This window comes from Hipposideros armiger, unplaced genomic scaffold (genome assembly GCF_001890085.2).
Source record: "Hipposideros armiger isolate ML-2016 unplaced genomic scaffold, ASM189008v1 scaffold_188, whole genome shotgun sequence".
NCBI lineage: Eukaryota > Metazoa > Chordata > Mammalia > Chiroptera > Hipposideridae > Hipposideros > Hipposideros armiger.
The window spans coordinates 2,737,300-2,763,929 of NW_017731538.1; the positions used below are offsets into that span (position 1 = coordinate 2,737,300).

The 26,630-nt window shown below is 37.0% G+C and overlaps 1 protein-coding gene across 1 annotated transcript in view; it reads left to right on the forward strand.

Annotated features, from left to right (window-relative positions):
• The window catches only part of PDE3B (phosphodiesterase 3B), a 181,957-nt gene that overhangs the window by 100,982 nt on the left and 54,345 nt on the right, over window positions 1–26,630 (forward strand). Inside the window, exons 2-4 of the mRNA XM_019652882.1 lie at window positions 19,378–19,428; window positions 23,658–23,906; window positions 26,313–26,452. Coding sequence (XP_019508427.1) covers window positions 19,378–19,428; window positions 23,658–23,906; window positions 26,313–26,452 — 440 coding nt within the window. The remainder of the gene's footprint in view (window positions 1–19,377; window positions 19,429–23,657; window positions 23,907–26,312; window positions 26,453–26,630) is intronic.

Below are 26,630 nucleotides of genomic sequence, written 5' to 3' on the forward strand. Positions count from 1 at the left end.
TTTTCCTCACGCTTAATGAGCATATTGCAGATGTTTATCTGTCACGCTGTCAAATGAACTTCTTTGAGTTCATGCAGAACCCAATATCAAGCTTGCTTATGTATCCCCACTTCTTCAGGTGGTCGTGAACGCTTGAATGATGGATGTTCAATGTTTCTGCAGTCTCTCGTGTCGTGTAACGTGGGTTTGACTCTATCAATGCCTTTATTTTATCGTGATCAACCTCGGTGGGCCTCCCTGACCAAGGAGCATCGTTGAGATAAAAATCACCAGCACAGAATTTCATGAACCACCATTGGCACTGACGTTCTTGTAGAGCATTGTTGCCGTAAACTTTATGCAACTTTGCACAAGCTTGACACGCGTTCTTCCCTTTATGGATGTAAAACAGTAAAACATGGCAAAAAATGCACAGTTTGGTTTTCCATCTTCAACTTGTTGTAAAATCTCCAAAACTCAACCAAATCACTCAATTTTTTTTTAGAATGAAGCCAAAACTGTCAGCTGTCAAATGACATAGCAATAACATAGATGCGAATGACTATAGTACTTCCAAAAATGAACTAGTGCCATCTGTTGCAAACATGAGTCATGACTTTTCCGACAACCCAATAATTCTATTTTTATCATTGGAAGACCTTCATTATAAAAATTTATTGTACTATTATATTTAAACTCACTATTGTTTGTCAGTAAAACTGTAGAAATATGTTTGTCTTTTGTTATAGCAATATCTACATAGTAGGTATTTTGATTTTCCTTCTTGGTCTACAAAGCCTAAAATATTTACTCTCTGGTCCTTTATATAAAAAGTTTTCCAAGCCTGAGCTAAATAATTATTTGTTTGTTTTTAAGTGATCCCATGTTTATCAAACAAAGAAATAAATCTCTACTGGTGGGGTTTTAACTATTAGCTGAGAAAAAACAATTCTATATCATTCCTAGAATAGACTTTAGATGACTGTTTAATCCATCTTAATCCTATTCCTTATTTTACAATCTAGAATCCAAGGTTTAGTGGAAGCCAGTCATTGGTAGAAATGAAAATAGAACTAAGATATTAGGATTTTCTGTCTGGTGTCCTTTCTAGTATGTATACTTTATTTATATGCAAGTGTTCATGCTGGGTGCTAACGATGATAAAGAAATATGAGAAAGTGTCTATATCAAGGGGTATTATAATCTAGCTGGGTAGTGTATCAATCAGGGTTCTGTAAAAAACAAATGACATACTAACATAGGGTAACTGAGGATCATTTTATAATGGAGTCTTTATAAAAGTGAAGAGAGATGAGGTCAATAACCCTCATTACCATCCATGGACTGATGAGACAAAGAATATCTGTAGAAGCTATAGGAGAGGACCTGCAACAGGAACTGTAGTTTTCAGCGGAGAAATCCAGCCGCTGTCAACCTGTGGGAGTTGATACCCACACCTATAAATACCTCAACTTCATTCTCCTCTGCCCTGCTGCTGGTGCTTCCTGTAGTCCCCCACCAAAAGCCAGATGACCAATGGCTTTTAGATGCTGTCCAAAAAGGTCAGCCTCCTAAGGAAAACTGCCATTTGGAGAGTGGATCTGAAGGCAACAATGGAGAATGTCCAGGACTAGGAACAAGATTATTTATACAATACATTAGCATATCAACATAGAAAATATCATTTCATGAGCATTTTTATAGTGCTTTACATTTTACAAAGTATATAAAGAGTTTTATTGGGGAATTGGGGGAAGGGGAACAGACAAGTTGCTGTCCTTTTGTTCTTCAGCCTAGTTGTGGAGGACGTTGCTTCACTGGTCCAAGTTGGCACCATCATTGAGCTCTTCCCGGGCGAGGCAGATCAGTCGCAGGCTTCTGGACGGCCGCTCCCTGCAGCTGCTGACCGCTCACACTGGCTGCTGGCTACATACGGTAGCCCATGGCAACCCACTGCAGCAGGGGCTGCAGCCTACGCCGTTGCCGTCGCCTCATGGCAGCCCAGCCCCACGTTGAGCTGTTGTTCAGCATCTTAGCTGTAGAGGGCAGTGTCACTGGCCCTCATATGTGGGATCCGAATCGATAACCTCTGGCGTCCCAAGCCAGCTCTTAACCATCGCGCCACTCAGCTGGCCCTGTTCTTATTTGATCTTCACAAATTTAAGACAGTACATTCTTTTCTATACTGGCACCTGGAACAAAGGTAGTTCAGCCTAAGTATCCTAAATTGGTAGGCCACTTCTTCCACTGCATAAAGTTGTTCTACTCTCTGATAGAAGCAGATGTTGTTTTAAGTGGTTAAGAACTCAACTTCAGCAGGAGGCCATGTACTAAAAGCCAGGAAGGCAAGTAATGTATAGCAATTATTTATTTTCGTATTTTTGTAATATTGGTCCTTTGTATAGGATGAAAGAGACTTATGTGGTAGAGATCCATGGCATAATAACAAATTGTGAATATTCCAGTATAATATTGTCATTAAAGATTTTGTAGTTAGAAAGACCGCGGTTTGAATTTTGGTTCTGCTACTCACATGCCATGTAAACTTGGGCAAATTATTTAGTCTCTCTTAGTCACAGTTAACTGTAAAAATGAGAACCACAGATCTTAAGTGAGATAATAGCATATAGTATGCTCTCAATAAATATTAGCTATTTTTCAGTAGTATTAATAGACGCCATAACTAAAATTTCAAATTTATAAAATGTGACAATTGCTAATTATAAGTTAATTCATTCTACAAGTAGTTATTAAGCAACTGTTTTGTTCTAGATATTCACTTTCCTACAGGCTGGGGTCACAGCAACAAATCAGACCTTGTCCTTCTGGAGGTTGAAGGTGCATAATTTGCACCTCATTTAAATGAATAATTGGTGAATTAGTAAATAGTATCTATACTGATATACATGTTACCATCCTAATGGTTTATTTAGCTATCTTCATTCACACTCAGCATACCAAAAAGGCTAGGCTAGTTTACTTTTTAATAGCTTTGTAGTCAATAATCAGCACAACTTATCACTATACTGGACTCATTGATCTTAGGAAAACACTAAACTGTGGATTCGTCCCCTAGTGAATGAGCAGCCATTAATTTTGGGGAAAAGGACTATTGAGTTAAAAACAGAAGTATTTTTAAAATTCTACTAATGTATTGATAATTAATAGACCTTAATATAACTACCTGGTTTCCTATTTTATGCCAGTTGGAGCTATAATACTAATGGTAACTGTCATTTGTACAGCACTGTCAGGAAGTTTAATGTTTGGGAATATAAGATGCTGAACAATTAGTAGTTTTTCTGCATTTGGATATGTTGACCTTCCACAGCTAGATGTTTCTCCAGCAAAAATGGGTTTATTGTGTAACAACAAAGAATTACAATTCGGGTCATATGCACAAGTTCCTAGAAACAAAGGAGAGAAAGCTCTTTTATAGAGAAGGGGAAGTTGGGAGAGCTCTTCTACACAGTTCTTCCTGTTGGGCTCCTTGGCCCATGTAGGTAGGGCATGCGAGCTCCCCCTTCTGGCCTTCTGACTTCATTTTAAATGAGGTTTCTTTTGATTCGTTTTTACAGACAGGCTCTCTACAAGTTACGTAAAGCTTACTTTGGTCTGTTAGCTTCTTTAGCTGATCCATATCACATTATAACAGTTAATTCGTGTTAAATCTCAGATTTTTACTATTTTTCATGGAAAATTAGTGTTTAGTGGTCTCCTACATGGTAAAGTTTTTCTTAAAATGTAGTCCTAAATTTATGTCTATATTTAAAATGTATTGAAAGAAGTCATTTTGTTCATGCAAAACAAGACTTTTAGTACTTTCCCCCCCATAAATTTAGAATACTGTAATAATGCTCAGAGAATCTGATTTATTTAATACACTAGAAGTTCTCTTTTTTCATTTTCAAATCAAGTCGCTATGGGGTTTGTATCTTTGTTTGCTTAATTTTAAGCTTAGTTACCATGACAAAACTTATTTACTCAACTAATGCCTAGCAGTGTAAAACAGATACTGCTGGCAACTTGAATAATTCCTGTCTAACCAATAAAAATCACAAATACAAAATGGTGAATTTTCATTTTAAATAGAAAAAAAAGAATAGTTTTGTTAGTATACATTGATTTTTAAGTTTTTCTTGGTTAATGCTTTTATGAAAAATTGTTTTAATGTCTATATCTCTTAAATTTAGTATTCAGTTTTAAAATAAAGGCAGGTAAGGAGCTAGTAAATGTATCTCTATTAAAATACTTAAAATTCTATCCATGAAAAGCTTTTTAATTTCACACAAGTGATAACAAAATACTCTTCAAGAGTCCTGTTTTGTATGAAATGTCTTTTATGCTTTGGAGATATAGTTATTTGGTAGAATCAGAGTACTGTATTTATGGTCCTGAATCTTGACCACATTGGTTCTTGCTGATACTGAATAATTTCCTGTTGTTACTTTCTAAGTAACTTGCAGTTGCTCCTTTTAAAAAGCTTTATTATTTAAAGAATACTTCCATTTTGCCCTTAAAGTATTTCTTCTGTTTTAAGAGGTCAGATACATTGACTGAGATTAAGAAATAGGAAGTAGAAACCAGGAACCAAGGAAAATAAAATACCATTTCAATCAGATATAGAAAGTGGTAAGCAGATTTTTATTGCTAGATGTTCCCCCTCAGGTGAGTTGGTAGAATTATAAAAGGTAATCAAAGAGATGTTTATATTTTCTTTGCAGAGGCCTCTCTCACTTAAAAGCAAATGGTCCCTTTGTTTTACTTGAATATCTGCCTACAGGTAGATTTTTTAGTTGTGTGGTATTTGGCATCGAGGTAAGAAAGAGGAGGAAAATCACATTACTCTGGTCCTTAGTTTATCTATAATGAGAAGATTGGAATTGTTGACTCCTAAATTCCCTTTAGCTCAAATATACCCCATAACAGGAGAATAACATGATACAGATGTTTGAAAGTTGATTTTGTTCTATATGTAGATGTAATTGTAAGTGAGGAAAATTTATCAGAGGCTGTTGAAAGTGATCCAGGTTTGATATGATAAAAATGTGAAACTATGGTGATGAAAGTCAGAAAGATCTAGATTGATAGGGGGAAGAAGAGAAAAATTTAAAAAATGAATCCTTTATTCATTTGACAGTTACTTAATTTCATTTTATATATATATTAATATATATTATATATATATATATATATATATATATATATATATATATATACACACACACACATATATAAATTATCCTGATTTCACAGGATGAATATGAAGGTTGAGTGTAATACATATAAAGCTCCCGATGGAGTGCCTCACATAGTAAACATAAGTTTTCATTCTCTCTTATTGCCTATGGTTCGCCAGACTTAAGGGTGCCTCCCCCTTTTAAAACTATGTTTTTACTTTAGTTGCAGAGACAGAAGTTTGAGGACACTGAAAGACACTTAAAGGGGTTACCGTCACCATTTGTTTCCTTTCAAAACATGACCCAAACCATATTTAGATATTGTCTACAGTGCTTTCCAACGTCTGTTCAAAGATGGGTTGGACAGAGCCCATGTTTGAAAATAGGAAACGGGAGCACTCAGAATGATACTGGACACATACGCTGGCCTTGATAGTTCTAATGATCAGAGGCAGGGTAGGGTGGGCAGACTGCAGAGGGGTAGCAAAGCCTGGGGCTGAGCCTTGTAGGGAGTTTCTAGCTTTTTCCTAGAGGAGTATTAACCCTCTATAAGTACTCCTCGTGGGGCAGAGATGACAAATTGATGATGAAATAGACTCACAGTCTTCCCATGGCTAAGTGTCATGAGCACTCTTCCTTGTGTTATTGGGAATACAAAGGTCATGTGTCTGTATAGACAACAAAAGAGACTAAGAGCAGAATTCCTAAACAAAGGGACTTCCAGCAGAAAATTTTCACGTGGTATTTTTTAATATTTTCTCAATACATGTATCTAAATATTGTATCAGTAAGGCTGGCTTTGGTTGGGCCATCATACTTAACTCTACACTATAATTTTTCTGCCCCCACTTAAATTATAAAGGACAATCAGAGAAGAAAATATATGTTGTATTTGCTTGTTAGGCAGAGGGTATGCCTGCTTACGACTAGCTAGTTCCTTTGTCTTACTTGAAAATATAAGTGCTGTTTGTGGATCATTTCGTTGTATGAGCCTTATAGAGCTGACTGGTGGAGGAAGAAAGTACGGCAGTCTCCTCTGAGTCTGCAGGAGGTGGGAGACACTACAGTGTGGTGTTTGAGTACCTGGGCTCTAGCATCAGTCTACCTGAGTTATTGTATGTATAGATGGGGGTGTCTCAGGTTGTAGTCATAAAACCATCGTTTTAGGTTAATCTCAGATCTCCCCAGGAAGGACCTTGACATATGATCTAGTTTTCTTTCCAGACCTGGAGTCAAGTTTATAGCATATTCCTGTTACTGAATTGAGGAGACATTTTTTTCTCTTTTGGTCTTGTTCATAAACTGTACTTAGAATTCTAGAATATTTATTAGGATATTCCTCATCTAATCCTGAAATATTCAAGTGTTTTAAGTAAGGTATTTTAAATATTATAAATTTAATTTCTTACTTGCTTAAGTTATACTATTTATATTGTAGTTTAAAATTATTCAAGGTAGGAGGAAAATAGAAATTATATTTTTAAAGGTTTACAGTCCCAATATCTATAGTTATTTTTGGCACACTGTCTCCAGAACACATGCGTCTGACAATTAAGTTTGCGAACTCATCCTAGAAAAAGTGCTACATACCTCATTGCTGAATATCACTATGGTCACCTTCAAAGTACTCCCCTTGGGAAGCTATGCACTGACGCCAGCACCTAGTCCACCCTTCAAAGCAAGCTTGGAACTCTTTTTCTAGAATGGCCATCAGAGCTGTCTTCGTATTACCCTTGATGTCCTGAATGTCATCAAAATGTCTTCCTTTCAATATTTTCTTTATCTTTAGGTAAAGAAAGAAGTCATTGGGGGCCAGATCAGGTGAGTAGGGAGGGTGTTCCAATACAGTTATTTGTTTACTGGCTGAAAACTCCCTCACAGACAGTGCCGTGTGAGCTAGTGCATTGTCGTGATGTAAGAGCCATGAATTGGTGGAAAGTTCAGGTTGTTTTTGTCTACCTTTTTCATGTAGCCTTTTCAGCACTTCCAAATAGTAAACTTGTGTAACTGTTTGTCCAGTTGGTACAAATTCATAATGAATAATTCCTTCGATATAGAAAAAAGTTAGCAACATTGTTGCAACAAGTTCGCAAACTTAATTGTCAGACCTCTTATACTATGTTTTCCCCTATACATACATACCTATGATAAAGTTTAGTTTATAAATTAGGCATAGTGAGATTAACAATAATAACTAATAATAAAATAGAACAATTATAACAACATACTCTAATTCACATAACTTATTACAGTATGTGATGTGGCATTGAGTAAAATAAGGGTCACTCGAACACAAGCACTGCAATATTGCAACAGTTGATCTGATAACCAAATGTCTACGGAGTGACTAACGGGCAAGTAGCATATGCAGTGTGGATACGCTCGACACAGAGATGATTCATGCCCTTAGCAGGCAGGCATAAGATTTTATCATGCTACTCAGAACCGTGTGCTATTTAAAACCTATGAATTGTTTATTTCTGGAATTTTCTATTTAATATTTTTGGACCACAGTCAACCTCAGGTAACTGAAACCATGGAAAGCCAACCATGGATAAGGGGGACTACTGTGGTTACTAAGTAATAATACTAGTCTCCCAATCTCCTCCAGCCTCCCTCCCTACCATCTTTTTTTCTGCTTCTCAGTTTTTCTGACTGGAGGAGCCCTTCTTTTCCATATAGGGTCACAGTTACTATTTTTGAACGTTAGACTATTAGAAAGTACAATTATAGTTTAGCTTTTTGGCTGTTTTTGGTCTGTGTTCAGTAAACACAATCAAAGAGTTAAATTATTTTTCTTCATCAAATCTAAGATGTGAGGCAAAGAAATATAACAGAAAGAGTTGGAAATACTGAAATTCAATCAGTTTCATTAGCATAGATTTGTACACGAAGCTCAGATAAAATATCAAGAAATATGAGAACAAAGGATGTTGTAACAGCTGTACCATAATATTCTTTTAAATTTCACATAAATATAATAGCTCTGTAAGTTTGATTTGAAGACACATGTGTGTTTTTCTTTTTGGCTGCATAGGGAACAATGAAATAAAACCTCATTGACGTAATTGAACCTGATAACATCTCCTGGTTGTACTGCTGATGTTTCACTGTGGTATTGGTGGTTTTGTAGAGTTCTGTAAAGCATGCTGGACTTACAAACACATTCAAACAGAAACTTTGATCAGGATTCAACTTTTAACCACAAAGAAAAGCTGAATTTATATAAAGACTCACTCTTGGGTTCACTTTATCAAATCAACTAAAAAAGTTTTTGGTTTTTTTTTTGTTTTGTTTTTTTAATAGTGTATACCTCATGTTACTTAGAGGAAATGCCGTTTTTAAAATTACTTTTGAGTAGATAACCAGTGTGTGAAAACATATACTTTTTGACATTGTGTTATTATGTGAGCTTAGAAGGAAACAGGTAAATAATGGAAGCTCCTAAAAACAGAAAGTTAAAATTTCATACATCCATTGAATGATCTTACAGTGTAAGTAACACAACCCTGTCTTGAGAACATATTAGTCACTATAACTTTTTACTGATTTAAAATTTAGCTATATTTAAATTGTTTACTCTTACATTTAAATTATTTAAAGTTTAGATGCCCAAAATTTTACTGACTTGGGAACAACGTATATATTTTTTACTTGGAAGTAAGGGGGAGTGAATGCCTCTACCAGTGTTTCTTTTCTTTTCTTTTTTTTTTTTAAGATTTTTATTGGGGAATTGGGGGGGATGGGAACAGTGCAGGGGGATTGGGGAAGGGGAACAGACAAGTTGCTGTCGTTTTGTTCTTCAGTCTAGTTGTGGAGGATGTTGCTTCACTGGCCCAAGTTGGCACCATCATTGCGCTCTTCCCGGCGAGGCAGATCAGTCGCCGGCTTCTGGACGGCCGCTCACTGCGGCTGCTGGCCGCTCACGCTGGCTGCTGGCTACACACGGTAGCCCATGGCAACCCACCTGCCATCGCCAATGACTCATGGCAGCCCAGCTCCAGGTTGAGCTGTTGTTCAGCATCTTAGCTGTGGAGGGCAGTGTTCACTGGCCCTCATATATGGGATCGGAACCGGGGCCCTCTGGCATCCCAAGCGAGTTCTTAACCATCGCGCCACTTGGCCGGCCCTACCAGTGTTTCTTAAACTGAGCTGATTGGTTGGATGTAGAATGAACCTACAACACACAACCTAACTCTTTTTTTCTTTTTTAATTTCTCTTAAGTTAGAAAAACCCAAGCTAAATTATAATTTATGACAGAAGGCTGCAAGTGTTTTTTTGGCTATTGGTTCTGAACCATCAAATGCAACATGGACCGTAGAGTTTTAAAATAACATTATCTTCAAGGTTGTGTCAGTAGCTAAGTTAATGGTCATACTTAAAAGTGTGAGAAATAGAAGTTCTTGGCATTTTTTGAAGAAAATACTTCTATATTTGCTATGTTTATATTTTATATTTGCCCCATTTTCCTCAACACACTGAAAAGATATATACTGCGTGCCAAGAATGAGTGCATTCACATTTATGCTATTTCTTTAACACTGAGTCATGCCCAGCATGTGTTTTAACCACCAGCTGTTTTCTGTGAATAAAGTGGCTTGTACATTTGCAGTTAGGAGATACTCTTACTGTTCAGCAAGGCTCTGCCTTGTTGTACAGATAAACCGATTCTCTCACAACTGATTTCAACACACGTTTTTCAGCCTCTATCATAGTTCACAAAATAATCATTAAATGGGGGGGAAATCATTGTTTGTAATATGGCCTTTTTAGTGATAAACCCATAAAAAGTTGTCTACCATTGTTCCTCATGTGTATTGTACATACACCAAGCGCTGATTTGGACTCAGCACATGAGTGCATGTATCCAGCAGTAAAGTAAAACATCTGCTGTATAAAAATGTGAGTGATTACTCTTTTTACATTATATGTCATTTCGATTCTGTGCTATCCCAAGGTGTCATATGGTAAATACATTTTGGAAATTATTTGACCTGTTCTCTCTTGGAGCAGAGTGTTTATCATCTGTCCGGCTAGTTTTACGATCTCTCGGCAACAGTTTATCTTTCTTGTATGCTTTTGCTATGTGCACAGAATCTGAATGATACCTATATAGTTTTTGTCTCTTCTGTTTTAGGAACAGAAATCTTCAGTTTCGTACAAGAAATCATTACGTGCTTGTTCTAGAGAAATGTTACTGGTTTATCCAAAAAGTTATGTTTTGTTTGACTATGTCATAAATGTTCCCATGGCTTCCCATCAAAGTAAACAACATTCAGAAGAACATAGGGTGAATGACTTGCACGTCTTACAAAAAAAATCCAACTTTTAGATAGTCACTGGTGTATGTCCTAGTCATATTTTGTTTTTATGAGTTTGTGCGGTATTATCACACCCAGATTTGTCTTCTGTTTGCACTAGAGTCTTGTTCTAAATTATTTATGTTACTATTTTTATAAACACTGAAAGCTTTAGGAAACCAATTTTGAGCCACTTATTTTTTTGATTTGGGATATAATGCCACACAGTGAAAAGAATGCCAACTTAACAGATATAAACAATAATATTCAAATGACATGAAAATACTTTAGTTAAGATGATTTGCACCCCTATAGAAGAATGCAGGCCTTAGGGCACCTACCCATCTTTTAAGAATATAATGGTTATGAAAATGATGATATTTCTCTGAAAATTGGAATTTTACATTTCACAATTTTGAAATATATGTAAACTAAATTGATCTCATAGTCCAGACAACTGAGGAATAGCTAGTGATTCACAGGTATAATTTGATAAATAATGGCTAATGCTTTATGACTGCTTCCTGGTTTAAATTTTTACCTTACTGCTAATATTATAGAGACATCAGGCTATATTTTCATTGAGGATTTTGCTCCTTTGGATATCTCTCCCGCTATCCTACACCATTAGTTCTTACTGTCCTGGATCAGTCCTATTAAGTACAAACTCAAGGACCTACCATGTTAACACATTGAGGATGGGGTATTTAAATATATAGATGCAAATCTGTGTCACTGGTCTACAATGTGTTAACAAGAAAAGTATTATCCCACATCGTTTCCCAAATATTGCTCCATTTCATTCTTGCTACTTGCAGCATGAGTTCTCAAAAGTCAGTATTTTTCTAGTCAGTATCTCTACTTTTTTTTACCTTCCTAAAGTCTTAATTTGTTAATGCTGAATACGTATACAAGGTGCATTAACGACAGAGATGAAGGGTAACAAACGCCATCTACCCACCATCACCATTAACTCTGAACATTCCCAATAACTGGAGGTCCCTGTGTGCCATTCAGATCCATCGCCTTCGCTTCTCCCCTAGAGCTGTTCACCATCCTAAATTCCTTTAGTTTCCCATATATTTACAATACATTCCTAAACGAGGTTAATGTATATTTCACATGTATACCATTATGCTGTGTGCATTTTTCTGTGACTTGCTTTTCTCATTCAGCACGTTTCTGGGATTCATTCATGTAGCACGCAGCTGTCCTGCGTTCCCTTTCACTGTTGTATTTCATTGCATGAAGATGCCAGATTTCTCCATTTTGTTACTGGATATTTGGGTTGTACCTAGTTTCCTTGCTACCCTAAACAATGCAGCTATGTGCATTCATGTGCTTGTCTCCTGGTGTCAAACTGTATAGCAAAGGAGCAAGCATCTGTTGTGGATCGATGCTTTTAAAAAATACACTAAAAATGTCTCAGCAAAGTCAAATCGCTAGAATTTGTAAACGTTTACTCTTAATTTCTGTATTTATCTTACTGTGGACCGCACTGTGAACAACGGCGCCCTAAGATAGACTTAGCCACAGAATCCCTGGGTCACAGATCTTCTACTTAACACAGAAAAGTTTGTCTCAAAATCACTAACACTCTGGTTATTCAGATTACACAGAAGGCAGTCTACCAGCAATTTGTGGCTTTCGCCATATCTGTTTTTCAGCTCTTAACATGCAGGGATTTCAGACAAAGACCTGCTGCTGCTTTTTGGTCAATGTAGTTTTGATCCTAGAGAAAGTGACAGCAAGTAAGAATGAGCTGCTGCTTAAGAGTCCTTTCCAAGCCAGCCCAGCAAGTACAAGTGAGAGAAAAGCATGCTAACCGGAGGAAGAGCCGAGAGGAGTGTATTTATTAAGGGAGATGGTCTACACTGCAAAAGGCTCCAGTAGAGAGACCTAAAAAAGCAAGACTAGAGAAAAAAATGTACGTAGTAAGGTGTTTTGTTTTTTTTAAGAGACCTCTAAGAACACAACTAAGAAAGGGTGACATCACCTCTTCATGTTAACAGCGGCTTGTGGGCTGGTAGGCCCGGCATCGTCTCTGCATTACGGGAAGTTCTCAGAATGTAAACTATTGTTGCTTTTCTAAGCAAGAAGAACAGTGTTCCTCAACCTTATTTTCGTTATCACCCCACTCAGAAGCCTTTTTAAACATTTTCCCTAATGATCCCCCCCTCTCTATGAAATGTTAATACCATTAGATATATGGTTATTTGTTTATGGACTGCGGCATTTGAGAGGCCACAACCATTTTAAGGTTTTTAAGGTTATTTTTGCTCTTCCCCGCCCCCCCTCCCCGAAACAATTTTCACCTTCTTGGGAGTGCTAGAACTACCGTTTAAGAATGCTTATGAATACAAATATGGCTTTTGGCACTGGACTGCAAATATTTGAAAAGATAATATTTATTTAATCATAGAGGTGAATGAAGTGGGGCCAAGGAAGACTCAATATTAAGAAGCTGTCGCCAGCCGAGTGACTCAGTTGGTTAAGAGCTTGCACAAGAGTTTGAGCTCTGAGCAACAGCGGTTTGATGCCCGGCCTGAGCTGAGTTGCTGCTGAGCTGCCAACAGGTGGCAGGATGGCCTAGCTAATAAAAACAAAAAAAAAAACTCCAGCAAGAAGCTGTCCAGGGGGCCGGCCAAGTGGCTCAGTTGGTTAAGAGCTCGCTCAAGAGTTTGAGCTCTGAGCAACAGCGGTTCGATGGCCGGCCCGAGCTGAGCTGCCGCTAAGCTGTCAACAGGTGGCAGGATGGCTCAGCTGGTGAGAGCACATGGTCCTAACAACAAGGTTGCCTGTTCAACTCACGCATGGAATGGTGAGCTACACCCACCCACAACTAAGATTGAACACAGCACCTTGAGCTGAGCTGCCCTGATCTGTCAACGGGCAGCCGGATGGCAACTGGACTTGGAGCTGAGCTAGCTGCGCCCTCCACAACTAAGATTGAAGGACAACAACTTGGCCATTCCCCTTCCCCAATTCCCCAATAAAACCTTTAAAAAAAGAAAAAGAAAAAGAAACTGTCCAAATGAAAGTATGCTTGAGTTAGCAAAAAAGCAGCTTCTACTTAGACTAATGAGTACAGGCATTGGTCACTGTCTGATGTTCTCCTTGCAGAGGAAATGCAGAAGTGTGGATCAGATGATAGACAGGTATTGATTCACTATTTACATTCTGAAGCTGGAATCTTTGGCTAACTCAGAGGTGACTTTTAGTGTCCATCATGCAGCTCTGTCTTCACTCTTGTCTATTCTGTACTTTTGTTAGTGAACTTAGGAAAACATCAGATTTCCAGATGTCATGATGATGGGAGGATTGTTCCTGAGCTGATCAAGAGTTCCTGTGCCTGCATGCACAGACTGAGAGAAATGTTCGAGCAGGAGTCTGCAGTGGAGAAAAGAATTAGCTTATTGAGATTGGTGCCAATCCGGAGAACGGGTGAGCTTGTGCTCTTAAAAAAAAAAACGCTCTGGAAATGGAAACAACAGGAAAAAGTTAGAGATTAGAACGCAGACAATTATCCTGGAATTTATCCAGTGGGCAGTTAAGCCCATGTTTTCAGATGTTTTTCTGCAGATGAGTATCCTGCAATCTGAGATGGGCTCCTACAAAGGTTGTTAAGCGGTGCTTCCTGATGGCTTTGTCACTCGTCAGTCACTCAGGTGGAAGGCGTGAATCTGGAGCCAGCTTAACTCGGGAGTGGTAGATCCATGGCCGGATTCCTTCTAGTTTAACAGAGGAATGAGCTGTTAATAGAATCCGATGCGGTCCACCCTATTTAGGTCCAAGCTGATCATCAGGATGTTTGATTTTCCAGGAATTTAAAAGTACCCAAGCTCCAGGATTGAAATGGTGTAAGGGGGTATCTGTAGGGTACTTCATCCTGTCCGAAGCAAACTTATGAAGAGCAGTTAAGCTCCAAAGACTGTCCACACCTTAGTGTCTAGTTCTTGGACCTTTAGGTCCTCTTTTTCCTCCCGTGTTCTCCCCAAGACATAAGAAGGGTCTCCCATATAATATTTCATAGACTCGACTGAACTATGGAGGCCAGTGCAGTGGGCAATATCCTGTCCCATTTTAAAGTGGTCTCTTGACAAATTTTGGCAATGGTTTTCTTTAAAGTGTGGGTCATCTTTTCTGTTTCCAGGTGACTGTAGTATCCAAGAAGTGTGGGTTTCCATTGTATTCCTAAGTGTCTAGAGACTTCCTGGGTTGCTCTGGCAATTAAGGCACTGCCATTGTCACTTTGGGTAGAAAAAGACTATCCAAATCTAGGGGTTTCTTTTAATAAGGCCTTTATTACTTCTGATGCCCTTTCTGATCTACATGGTAGTGCTTCAACCCATCTTTGTCAAGGTATCTACAAATACTATTAGCAGATATAGATAATTTCCAGTAGTTTGGGGCTTCACTGTCAAGTCAATCTGCCAAGTCTTATCCTGGGCCCAATCCTTAGCTGGCTTTGCACTCCTTTGACTCGGGGGGAGGTCCCACCTTTGGATTATTTCTGGCGCAGATGGTACATTTTTGAATCCCCTTTTGACTAGTCCTCTGCCTATGTGGCTCAGTGATGTATTTTTGTATCCATTGGAGTGTGGCATCCTGTCCATAATGACTGCTCTAGTGGATAGAGTCAGCTGTTTCTTCCATTCGGTGTTTAGGAATCAGAATAATCCCCTCTTCATTGCTTATCTATGCATCTTTCTGGTGTGTGGTGAAGCCGCACTCCTTTGCTCTTTCTAGGTCCTCTAAAGAGTATGCGAGCTGGGCCAGTGTTAAGTCAACGTCAGGAATAAGAGCCGCCATCAGGGATGTTATGGTTTCTGTTCAGGCGGCCAGACTGGAAGCCTGATCTGCTTTATTGTCCCCTTGGGAGATTAAGCCCTCTGCCCTCTGATGGCCTGGACAGTGCATAATGGTAATCTCCTGAGGTTCCATTGCTGCTTTTAGGAGATTCAGTACCTCCTGGGTGTGTTTAATTTCTTTACCTCCTGATGTTAAGAGGCCTCTTTCCTTTCAGACAGCCCTGTGAACATGGCCCACAGTAAATGCCTGTGTGGAGTCGGGGTGGATGTGAACTCTCTTCTCTTTTCCCAGGTGCAAGGCTCAGGTCAGGGCCAGTAATTCGGCCTCTGGGTTGAAGTACCAAGGGTCTTGTAGAGGGCATTGTTTTGGATGAGGGACGGTTGCTCCTGTCCACTGTCGTATTTGGATTGGGGTTGCTGTTTTTGCCTTCCCAGGTCTGCCTTTTGTCCATACTTCCACACTTAGTTCTTGCAGGATTTCTTTGGGGACCTCAGCCAGAATTTCTTCGTGGGCGAAAGCCAGCAATGCTGCCTGTAAAGCACAAGCTTCTCCCTGAGGTACCCTAATATTGAAATGGCTGGGGGACAAAGGTATTTTGGCATTTAGTGTTGTCACGAAGTCCCGCCTTAAAAGTGGCACTGGGCGTTCTGACATGTACCAAGAAGCTATGTTAAGGTTTGTTTTTTTCTCATCTGGCAATCTAATGGCCAGAGAAATGGCATTTGTAGTGACTCTTGTAACACTCCAGTCATAAGCATTGTTTCGGAAGAGAATTGCGTCTATCTAGTATTTAATTCAGAATATGTGGCTTTGGTGTCAATCAAAACGTCAGTTAATTTCTTTCCAACCATTCGGGTGACGGGGGTTCCACGAGGGTGATGTTGAAGGAGCCAGTTGGGCTGATCAGAGCCCCAGGCCCTGTCACTCCTGGTCGCTCCGGGATAACTGGGGCATCTGTGATGCTCCTCGTTTCTCTTTGTCCTGTTCTTTGTTTACACGTGGGCATTCTTTTGTCCAGTGACCATCTTGCTTGTAGGAAGCACATTGTTTAGAGCCTGCTTTGGGGGCAGGTCCCTTGTTTCCAGGGGGCCTTACCTTATCCGTTGTCTTCTGAGGCCCTCTGGTGGTCAGAGCAGCAGCCAGCAAGTCAGCCTGTTGCTTCATCTTGTTTCCTTCCTCCCACCCACTCCAGGCCTGTTCTCTGCTATTGAAAACCTTACAAGTAATGTCCATCAGCTGTGACATAGGCATTCCAAAGGCACCCTCAACCTTTTGAAGCTTTCTTTGGCTATCAGGGGCACTCTGCCCAATAGGCCATGTTCATGACCTTTAAATTTTCAGGGGCCTCTGGGCCCGCATCAGTATATTGGCTATACGCCTCAGAGACGCAGTCTAGGAATTCAGAAGGGTTTTCATCTGGATGCTGCTTTAGCTGCTGGAGCTTATTAAAACTTCTTTGTTTGGGCACTCTCTTCCTTAACCCAAGCAGAATGCATTTCCTGTAACATTCCGGCGTGGGCTGATCAACATCGTTTATATTCCAATGTGGATCAGTGGTAGGGATACCAGCATTGGGATTCTTGGGTTTCCCAAGATAGAAATCGAGAGGAAACCCTGGAAAAATTTCCAGACAAAGTTTTCTAAGCCCACGCTCCAGCACAAGGAAGGTATCACGTAGGAGAGGAAGGTCCTCTGAACTGACTCAGGGGCTGCCTCTCTTTGGCTGTTTTTATAAGCTGGAGACAAAAGTGGGCTTGCACGAAAAGGCAGGCTTTTTGAAAGTGGCAGGCTTTCTTTACCAGCCATGATGCCTTGTAACCATGTTCGAGCTCATTGCTAGGGAGCAAAATGGTGGACTGCTCTTCATCGCCACCCCAGGAAGGTCATACAGCGGTCAAACCTTGATCAACTGTGCACTGGGGGGACTGAGTTAGACAAAGAGCTCCCCATGATAATATAGCATATAGAACTTTTTTCACAGTATTAATAACAAACCAATAGTCCTTTTTTTTAAAGAGAAAAACCAACATCTAATTTTGTACTAGTTTTCTTTTTTTTTTTTTTTTTTTGAGCCATCCCGCCCCCTGTTGGCAGCTCACGGCTGCTCAGCTCGGGCTGACTCGAACCACTGTTGCTCAGAGCTCAAACTCTTGAGCGAGCTCTTAACCAACTGAGCCACTCAGCCGGCCCTGTACTAGTTTTCTTGATGTTTTGAATTCACTTGATTAGATTTATGACAGTGTTACTGAGCTTAACCACACATAAATTTTCCTTTCTCAGGACTCCTTTTTCACAAACCTACAACTTTCCTTAGTCCCCTCTTTAATTTCTCTCTTTTTACTCATTCAGAAATAGCCATCCTAAGTTTACGACAAACCGCTTTCCTCTAATTCCTTAAAAAATATATTTCTATCCCTTATACCCTCTTTTACACAGAAGGCAGTCTACCACCAATTTGTGGCTTTCACTGTATGTGTTTTCAGTTTCTAATATGCAGGGGATTTCACACAAAGACCTGCTGCTTTTTGGTCAATGTAATTTTGATCCTAGAGGAAGTGATTGCAAGTAAGAATGAGCTGCTGTGTAAAAGAAACTTAGGGGTTTTAAGGTTATGTTAATCTTAACGTGAGTGTGTTTTTAGGAAGTTATCAACATCTTAAACTGTGTTAATGTCTCTAGAGTCTAGAATGTATGCTGATTAATTCACAACCTGAAATAATTTTATCAGGATAACACTTAGGGCCATGGGAAAGAAATGTAATGAGTCTACATTAATATATATGATGTACTTTGTATACAGTTATACAATAGCCATTTTGTAGGCTCTAGCTCATGAATTTTGTAAGTGGTTATAGTATGTCTGGATTTTTTTGGGAAAGAATAAATTTCTCTTCACTGGCAAGAGATGAGCTGCGAGGATGTTGACAAGATGGTGATGATGACAACAGACAATTTTTCAAATGATTAAGGGTGGGTACATTATCTAATAGGGCACAGCAAGCTACAGTCCACTGACCGAATCCTACCAACAGCTTGTTTTTGTATGGCCCTAAAGCAAAGATATTTTTTTTTGCATTTTAAATGTTTATAAAACAAAAACAAAAAACTAAGTTTATGCCACAGAGACATTATGTGGCTTACAAAGCCTAAAATATTTACTGTTTGTCTCTTCACAGAAAAAAAGTCTGCCAATTTCTGATAACATATTGGACCAATAATGATATGATAGAGTAGATTACACTTTAAAATCTTTTGCAACCAAGAAGATTGGGGACCAAGGAGAAGAAACAACACAAATAGTTCAATGTATAGAAATTATGTGATTATATTACAAATTAACTAGGCTTATATTCAAGATTAGGGTTCATATGGAGAAAATCACAATTACAATCAATTAGGCAAAAGGAGACCTATTTATTAAGTAAACTTAAAAGATATTTAGGATTAATGATAGGTAGCAATTATAGATTTCTAAATTAAAGCTAATTTTATCTCTTTGAGCATAGTGACTTGGATGGGGAAGTAGCCAGAAAGCATGCAAGGAAGAGAGAGGCAGGAAAAAACTAGTCTGGGACGAAGAAGTTACCATTGTATGAAGGAGACAAATACCAAGACCATCACTGATTATCAAAAGGGTTGTGTGTTACTTTCTATGCTTAATCTAACCACAAGGACAAGCTTTTCAAACTGCTTATGAAAGATGAGCCTTGTTAGTAAGGAAATAGCACCACCCACTGACACTGGTTTAAAATCATTTGTAGAGGATGAGGAGAATGGAAGACTGATGATTTACAATTTTTCTTGTTTATTTTTAGTGACTAGATGTGATTTTGGATTTGTTTCCCTTTTTGTGGCAATAGATATTTCGAAAGTTAATATAGCTTATTTTAGTGACTTTATTCTGACTTTTCTTTTGATTTCTCAATTACAAATTGCATAGTTAAATAAAATATTCTGTCTTGAGATAATTTTTATGCTTACCTTTCCAATTCCTCTCTCAAACTTTACACTATTGTAGGTATCTGTAATTGAGATGGCTCCATTTTGTTTTTACACATATTTGTTTATTTCTGGTTTGTAACTAAGTGAATTTTATTTTTTTCAGATGATTCTTTGGGATTGGGACTTAAAGCAATGGTATAAACCTCATTACCAGGTAAATGTGTGATATCACTAATAATATCTGTAACAAAACTTGACATTTACATTAAAATTACTTTCACAAGATTGCTGATATAAGATTTTCTTTAACCAGAACTTTCACTTAGGTAGATTAAAAAAAAATGTAATTGTAAGGGAAAAAGAAAATGAAGAGACACCAAACATGTATAGTTATTTTTAAATGTTGCTAATCTAACTTGGGCTAACTAATCTAGATTAATTTAATCTAACTTAGAATAAATTAATAATTCTATGTTAAGCATGAGATTTTTTTCCCTCTAATTGAGGGAAACTGATCCACACAGAAAAAAAAGTAGATTAAAGGCTATATATGACAAAAAGCAAGGCAATTGGCAAAATATTTTGTTGGGGAAGCAAAAACACTGTACTTAACAGTTTTTGGTAAATTTACTGAATTATACACACAGAAAAGTTCACAGCTCTGTGAATTTTCACCAACTAAACATCCCATGTATCTAGTACCCATGTCAAGAAATAACACATTACCAGCATCCCAGATGCCTCACTTAAACACCATTCTAGTTATTACTTATATCCCCAAAGATAATCTCTCCTGACTTCAAGCAATTTGTTTTGCTTGATTATGAACTTGATATATATCATGTATTTTTCTATTTTGCTTCTTTCAAAATTTTATCTGTGATATTAATACATATTATTGCACATAGGAGCAATTCATTCATTTTTATTCTATTTAATATTTCATTAAATGAATATACTATAGTGTATACATCCATTCTATAGTAGATGGACATTAATTTTCAGTTCTTTGGCTATTGCAAGTAATGCTGCTGGAACATTCCGTTTTTTTTTTAAATTAAAATTTATTGGGGTGACAATGGTTAGTAAAATTACATAGATTTCAAGTGTGCAATTCTGTAATACATCATCTACGAGGCTGACAATTAAGCTTGTGAACTCATTCTAGAAAAACTCTTACATACCTCATTGCTGAATATCACTACAGTCACCTTTGAAGTACTTCCCTTAGGAATCTGTGCACAAATGCGAGTGCCCAGTTCACCCTTCAAAGCAATTTTGGAATTCTTTTTCTGGAATGGCCATCAGAGTGTCATCATATTACCCTTGATGTCCTGAGTGTCAACAAAATGTCTTCCTTTCAATATTTCCTTGATCTTTGGGTAAAGAAAGAAGTCATTGGGGGCCAGATCAGATGAGCAGGGAGGGTGTTCCAATACAGTTATTTGTTTACTGGCTAAAAACTCCCTCCCAGACAGTGCCGTGTGAGCTGGTGCATTGTCATGATGCAAGAGCCATGAATTGTTGGCAAGAAGTTCAGGTCATTTTTGTCCAACTTTTTCACTCAGCCTTTTCAGCACTTCCAAATAGTAAACTTGTGTAACTGTTTGTCCAGTTGGTACAAATTCATAATGAATGATCCCTCTGATATCAAAAAAGGTTAGCAACAGTGTTGCAGCAAGTTTGTGAACTTAATTGTCTGACCTCCTAGCCTACTACACACTATACCACCATTGTATATGCAGTTCATGGTTGATTGAAACATCGTCATGAGATGCATGACTATACTCTCATTCCTTACTGGGCATGAGACCCCTTTCCCCAGTGAGAGACACTCAGTGGCCAGGGCGCCCAGCACAGGGGATACCGCCACACAAACAAGTGCTTAACCCAGAAAGTGCTTTTTTCCCTGTGGCCTAGAGACTCCCTTTGCCCACCTGGAGGTACCAGGTGACCCAACCCGAGGAAGTTCTTGCTCTTCCCTCCCATCCCCCCTCACCCCCTCATCCTACCCCCACCACCCTATCCCCCACCCCCCAACAGAGGTACCAGCAGGAACCCTAGTGGCACCAGGAAAAAAAAAAAGGCAACTGAAATACCACTGTGAATGCTATTAAAATTAAAATGTTATTAGAACACAGCCTGAAAAAAGTAGACTAGGACCTGTGTGCTAAATCTAAACAAGCAGACCACCTCCTAATATAAAAAGTTTAAATAGGACCCGAGTCTTCTAGCATAATAGCCCAAGTGCTGATGATAAAATTAAAAAATCACCTGTCCTACCAAGAATCAGGAAAATCACAACTTGAATGTAAAAAGACAATCATTGTTACAACCAAGATGAATCAGATTTGGAATTATCTGACAAAGGAATTTAAAGCAGCCATTATAAAAATGTTGTACCAATCAGTTACAAATTCTTTTGAAACAAATTAACAACATAAAAAAATCTCAGCAAAGAAATATAAGTTATAAAAACGAAACAAATGGAAATTATAGAACTGAAAAATACAATAATGGACGTTAACTTGATGAATGGGCTCAACAGTAGAGTGGAGATGACAGAGGATAGACTCAGTGAATTTGAGTATAGAGCGATAGAATTTACCCAATTTAAACAACAGAGAAAATACATGGAAACAAAATGAATTGAGCCATAGCGACCTGAGTGACAATAACAAAAGATCCAACATTCATATCATAGTATCTGAAGAGGGGAGAAGAGAGTGGGTTTAGAAAAAGATAACTATTGCATTGTTCTGTACACCTGGAACTAATAATAAAAAAACAATTAAAAAATTGAAGAAATAATGGCGGAAAACTTCCCAAATTTTGCAAAAGACATAATTCTACAAATTCAAGGAGCTAAGTGTGTACCAAACAGGACCAACCTCCCCTCAAAAAATCTACTCAAGACATGCCATAATTAAACTTTTGAAAACTAAAGACAAGATATCTTAAAAGCAGCCAGAGAGAAATGACACATTACCTATAGGGGAACACCAACTCAAATAACAGCAGATTTCTCATTTGGATAAAGGAAAATAGATGCTATTATATATAATTCATGGCAGTATAGATTTGTCCAGCCTATATGAAAGCAGGTTTATAGTAATGATCGAATTTTAACATGTTAATTTACTTTGGTTCAGTAATTCAAATTACTGGAAGCTGTTTAGCAGAAGTATGCTTAATTATCTACAGTGATATGCAGAGGTATTTGTTTATAAACCTAGAAAAAGCAGGGCTATACCCTAATAATGGGGACTGTTTTAAAATAAAAACTAATACAAAATAATAGTTCACAAGTGAAAGAATAAAGAATTTCACAAAGAGCAAAGACATTTAGCTAATTAGTGGTCTAACTTTCATAATATTTCAATTCTAAAATGTGTTGAGAATACTTAATAGTGTCATGGTGAAATAATTAAATACTGAATAATTATGAATTCCAAACATACTCAAATGTAAATTCAAGGTACAATAAAACAAAAGTAACATTTAGTTCATTGTTCTGATTATCAGTGCACTTATTTCTTTGGGTAACTGAGTTGAACACAATATATATGTATTTTCAAAACTTAAAAATCATATATGTATATATTAATGACATGTTTATTTAAAAATTTAAAAATATATTTCTACCAATTTTGGGGGGGCCCATCCTGATGCTGTCCTTTCCGTGAAGTTTTTATTAACCATTCAATTTCAAGTTACAACTATTTCCTTTGAACTCTGATACTATTTTTCTTGTATTTTTATGTCATCATTTTCCATAATATTAACTGTAATACTGTTATATATTATACTATAAATATATGCACCACACATTGCTTTATGTGTTATCAGATTTAATTCTCTCATCAGCCCTTAATGAGGTAGGTGCTATTATCCCCATTTTGCAGTGAAGAAACTAAAAAGTTCGAATGTTAAATGTTGCTCAAAGTCATACAGTTAGGGTTAAAAGTCATCTTTCAAGCTCATATCTTTGCAGCCAAGCCTGTCACTATGCTAGACTGCCTCTTAAGTGAGTAAGGGAAATGAAAAAAATGCTGTATGTGTTTAAAAGAAATTTTGACATAAAGGAAAGGGAATCATCAATAAATTAATGAAATGTCAAAATTATAGATTTCAAAATAAATACAAATTTAGTTTTATGTTAGGTATCAAGTCAGTAATGAATACTGTTAAATATGATAAGCTAATGATAGAGAAAAAATTAAAATTCACATTATCTGCTACATCAGCATCAAAAGTGAGAATTATACCATTTGTTGTATCATTGATGTTATGTCCAAATAAATGAAAATTAACATTTAATAGGATTAAATTACTTAGATATTGTTACATAGACCTTGATTTAAAACAGAGTAAGTTCTTCTTAAATGTTGAGTTTCCTGTGTAACAAATATATAATTTTACTTTTTTTTCTTCCTTTTCTAGAATCCTGGAGGTGGCAGTGGAGTTGATCTCTCAGTGCTGAATGAGGCTCGAAATATGGTGTCAGATCTTCTGATTGACCCAACCCTCCCCCCACAAGTCATTTCTTCCCTGCGGAGCATCAGTAGCTTGATGGGTGCTTTCTCAGGGTCCTGTAGGCCAAAGATTAATCCTCTCACGCCATTTCCTGGATTTTACCCCTGCTCTGAAGTAGAGGACCCAGCCGAGAAAGGAGATAGAAAACTTTACAAGGTCAAAATACAGTAATCAGCCAGCCCTGTTTATCACATTTGATATTTTCAAATTTAAACTGCTCTTTTAAATCTTAGATAAATGAGAATTTCTTTTTCAAGGATCAGCTGCTTTTACAATATAGTGAGCTGCTAGGGCTTTAGAGGTAGTTATAATCTCAGATAATTCAAAATGAGTATTCAGTTTTTATCCTAAAAGACATTGCTGTAATTAGCAGTTACACCTGCGTCAGTAACCTCTATTTATTGTTGTTGCTTTTGTTTTTGAGAAGTAGAAAACAACAAGCAAATTTAATTACAGGCTTGTACAACAAACTAGTAGTCAAATCATGTTAATAAATTTTTTTCTTTAGAGTACAGGAATTGTTGAACCAAGAAGAAATGATCATTATAATGTTCATTTTATGAATTACATAGCATTACATATTTTAAATTGATTTTCACTTTTTTGAACCTTACTCCCCCCCCCTCCCGTTTTTTTACCTTCTGTAGATTGCTATAGCCCAATAGTTATTGCTTTTTCCATCATTACACATAAGATTAATTTCTCTTTAAATATTAATGCTTCAAAATAGGATTTCCTTTAGAAAATAATGTTCTAAATAGACATACATTATGCTTGTCCACAGTGCTTTTAGTTGTTTTATATAACTATCAAAATTTTTACCAATTGCTAAAATCATAAAACTTTAAAAATAGAAACATTTTAGAGATTATTCTAGTTTACTTTATTCTACAGGTAAAGAAAGTAATGAAGAGAAGATACAATTTAAATCAGTTCATTTTGTTCACTCATAATAGTGTAGACAGAACTTAGAAAAAGTTAAATGTAGTTTTTGGAGGGATTCTGATCATCAATTTCAGTTTGTTCTTAGCATTAGGGTATAGAATTGTTGACAAATTAAACAAGCTCGCGATTAGGGCAAAAATTTGATAATTACTGATCACAAATATAGATCATAGGTAGTTTTGTGATGATTTCATTTTTGAAAAGTATATACACTGGCACCTTCATTAGTCAAAACCCAATTAACAACAGTACTTAGTTATAGGGCTTTTTTTTTTTTATTTAAGACTCTGCCTATGAGAAAGAGGTTTAATCACAAGCATCAAAAAGGGATAGCAATAAATTCACCAAAAAATAATTAATATATTCTTGAGTTAGTTTTCACTTGATATGTTGCTCTTCCTTTGTGTTTTCCATTGACATTTGATGTTTAGAATAGTAATTTTTAAAAATAGTAATTCTTAAAAATCTTAATCATAGAAATCATATTTATACTATTATTGGTCCCATGTTTACTGTTTAGAAAAGTATACTAGGACATTTTAGAAACATTTTAAACAATAATATTAAACAGGATGCCTAAATGCCTCATTTCCTGAGCATTCTAATTAATCGGATTTATTTTTAGTACTGGAATCTTCTGATAGAAGTAAGTCAACCAAGAACCAGGAAGTAACCCATATTTCTTAGTGTTCTTTGAACTGCTTATTTGAATTTCATATCTAATTTGTCCCTACTTTTGGAAAAGAATATATAAGAAGCCTAATGATACTTCAGAGAAGAACAACAGCATTTATAAAACAATGAGTAAGGAAAAGGGAGTTTGAACAGATAAGTAATGTAAATGTCTTATATATGTGTTAAGAACCAAGAGAGATTGTATGGACCTAAATTATAGCCAGAAAGGATTGTTACATAAAACAACAACAACAACAAAAAAACCTTTTTCACTATACGTTGAAGTAGCCATGAACTTTTACAAAATCATATCCTTGGGAAAACTTAAATATAAGAGAGATTTATCTCTCTGAGATGTTTTTGGTGTCTGCTGATAGGGGGAATACGTAAGAAGCAAATACTATTTTCTGTAAATTTCAGTGAAAACACCTATTCACAGAGGTAAAAAATAGAATATTTTCAAAAATTAGGGTAAAATATTATCAATGCGAAAGATGTTCTGGATTTAATTTATTAATTCAAAACATCTCCGAGTCCTGCAGTTTCTCCAGATTAACCTCTATGTACATTAACATTGTACTGAAAATATAAAAAGTTTAGGATATAGAGCTGATAGTCCCTGATCCTAAGGTAAATCTTTCATTATCTACTTTTTAAATTATCAATTGTTTATTTCTTATGAAACTAGGAGTAAAAATGTGCAAAAGAACAAAAATCTAGTTAAATTGTAGGGAGTTTACAAATCATGTTTTTAGTAGGGGAGAAATAAGAACAACAACAGTATAGAATGTGGAATTTTGAGTAAAACTGACATATTTTCAGAATAAAATGTTCTGTTTCTCCTGTACATGTTAAAAATAGACTTTGTGTTGATATATTTAATAATATACATACAGCATGTTAAAGGGCGACAATTTTAACCACCGTTAAATTATTCCACAGGGCCTAAGCAGTAGGAATAGCTTACCCACTCCACAGCTGAGGAGGAGCTCAGGGACATCAAGCCTGCCACCTGCGGAACATTCGTCAAGGTGGGAACGCAATAACGGCAGGAGGCCTCACCAAGAATTTGGCATTTCGAGGTAAAATCCCCAGAGCCTTTTTTAAAGAAACCTGAATCTGATACACAGTTTGAAATAGTTCTAAAAGCAGAAAGGAACAGTTGAAGTATTTTATGTACAGGACAGCATTAGTAGTAAGTAATATGGCGTAACAGAGCCACTGATTCTTAGAAAGAAGCTACCATGTCTTCTCCCAAGA